The sequence below is a fragment of the Chiloscyllium plagiosum genome, chromosome 35 (assembly GCF_004010195.1).
Source record: "Chiloscyllium plagiosum isolate BGI_BamShark_2017 chromosome 35, ASM401019v2, whole genome shotgun sequence".
Taxonomy (NCBI): domain Eukaryota; kingdom Metazoa; phylum Chordata; class Chondrichthyes; order Orectolobiformes; family Hemiscylliidae; genus Chiloscyllium; species Chiloscyllium plagiosum.
In genome coordinates, this window is record NC_057744.1 from 244,283 (window position 1) to 246,609 (window position 2,327).

The window sequence follows — 2,327 nt, forward strand, 5'->3', positions numbered from 1 at the left end:
CCATCGCCACCACCATCACCACATCGCCACCACAATCACCACCACCATCGCCACAACCATCGTCACAACCATCACCTCCACCATCGCCACCACCATCACCACAACCATTGCTACAACCATCACCACAACCATCACCGCCACAACCATCACCACCACCACCATCGCCACAACCGTCACCACAACCGTCACCACAACCATCGCCACCACCATCACCGCAACCATCGAGTATAGTAATGGGGCTCAGCACTGGGGAGACACTGATCTCAAAACTCCGTGACCTTGGTCTCAGCTCCACCCTCTGTAACTGGATCCTCAGCTTCCTGACCCACAGATCGCAATCAGTGAAGATAGACAACTGCATCTCCTCCATGATAACACTCAACACTGGAGACCCCCAAGGATACGTCCTCAGCCCCCTACTGTACTCCCTGTGTTGCCAAATTCCAAATGAACATCATCTACAAGTTCTTTGATGAAACCACCGCGGTAAGACAGCTATCTAACAACAATGAGTCAAAACACAGAAAGGAGATAGAGAGCTTGGTGACATGGCGCAATGATAATATTTTCTCTCAATGCTGCCAAAACGAAAGAACTGATCAGTGACTTCAGAAAGAAAGGAGGAGAATACGTCCCCATCTACATCAATGGAGAGGAGGGTGAGAGGGTGGAGAGTGTCAGGTTACCAGGAGTGGTGCTAACTGGCAATCTGTCCTGCACTTCCCAAGTAGATGTGATGGTCAAGAAGGCACAACAACGTCTCTTCTTCCTCAGGCAGCTGAGGAAATTCAGCCTGTTCCTGAGCTGTACTGTTCCTTGCACAATTCTACAGAAATCTATTGTATTATAAGTTAAACTTTGATAATGTTTCTTCCTGTTTATTCTCTGCTGATTTGAGTTATTTTACAGAAGAAACATTCAGCAGTAGGGCAGGAATCCGCCCGCGGTAAAGCAGTAATGCTGAAATGTTCAAGAAGCAGCAGCCTCCACTCCAGCAGCTCAGCTTCCTGTCACAGCAACAAGAAAGCAACATTTCCAGCAAGGCCTCCTGCGACTGCAGGTGAAACGCTCCAATATTCCTTTAATGTTTCTCTCTCTCCTTCACTGAAGAAGTCCTCTCCCCAGAAAGCCAAATGCACTCCGATCCTCACTCCCTGTGCTCCTAGAGCTGAGGGTTGGACAGTTCCGCAGAAACAGGTGACCTGATGTGTCAGGGCATGTACAGAACAGGAAGGGGTGAGAGATCAGGTTTAATGTAACACTGAAGCAGCATCAACTGATCAGAGACTAATAAGGCAGGTGAGGACTCCCTTTGTAAATGTGAACATCCAGAAGATTCTGCATCAGGGTCATTCATAAAAATGAGATCATGTGGATTCAGGAAGTGGAGAGGACATTGGGGTTGATGGGAACCTACTCTGATTGATGGGATGTGACAGCTGGATTATGGCTTGGATGAAAGATATGGGAGATTGGATGCCTTTGCCAATTGCATACACAATTGGTTGAACAGCAGGAGACAGAGAGTGCTGGTCGAGGTTAGTTTTCGAATTGGAGGTCTGTCACCAGCGATGTTCCACAGGGATCAGTTCTGGGTCCTTTTTTGTTTGTCATTTATATTAATGATTTGGATGAGAATATAGAAAGCATGGTTAGTAAGTTTGTGGATGACACCAAAATTGGTGGCATTGGAGAGAGAGAAGAAGGTTTTCTAAAATTACAAAAAGATCTTGATCAAATGGTTCAATGGGCTGAAAAATAGCAGATGGAATTCAGTTTAGATAAATGTGAAGTATTGCATTTTGATACAACAAAGGTGCAGGACTTAAACAATTAATGGCAGGGCCTTAGGTAGTGTCTCAGCCTGCTCCTGCCCCACCGAACCCATCTCTGCATACCTCGACACGGTCCTGTCCCCCTTAGTCCAAGACCTCCCCACCTACGTTCGGGACACCACCCACGCCCTCCACGATTTTCGCTTCCCTGGTCCCCAACGCCTTATCTTCACCATGGACATCAATCCCTATACACCTCCATCCCCCGTCACGAGGGACTCAAAGCCCTCCACTTCTTCCTTTACCGCCGTACCAACCAGTACCCTTCCACTGACACCCCCCTTCGACTGACTGAACTGGTCCTCACCCAGAACAACTTCTCTTTCCAATCCTCCCACTTCCTCCAAACCAAAGGAGTAGCCATGGGCACCCGCATGGGCCCCAGCTATGCCTGCCTCTTCGTAGGATATGTGAAACAGTCCATCTTCCGCAGCTACACTGGCACCACCCCCCACCTTTTCCTCCGCTACATCGATGGCTGTATTGGCGCTG

The 2,327-nt window shown here is 48.4% G+C and overlaps 1 protein-coding gene across 6 annotated transcripts in view; it reads left to right on the top strand.

Annotated features, from left to right (window-relative positions):
• The window catches only part of LOC122540566, a 35,039-nt gene that overhangs the window by 15,495 nt on the left and 17,217 nt on the right, over positions 1-2,327 (top strand). For all 6 annotated transcript variants that reach the window (XM_043676433.1, XM_043676432.1, XM_043676435.1 and 3 more), the window contains one exon: positions 910-1,060. In XM_043676433.1, the coding sequence (XP_043532368.1) occupies positions 910-1,060 (151 nt within the window). The remainder of the gene's footprint in view (positions 1-909; positions 1,061-2,327) is intronic.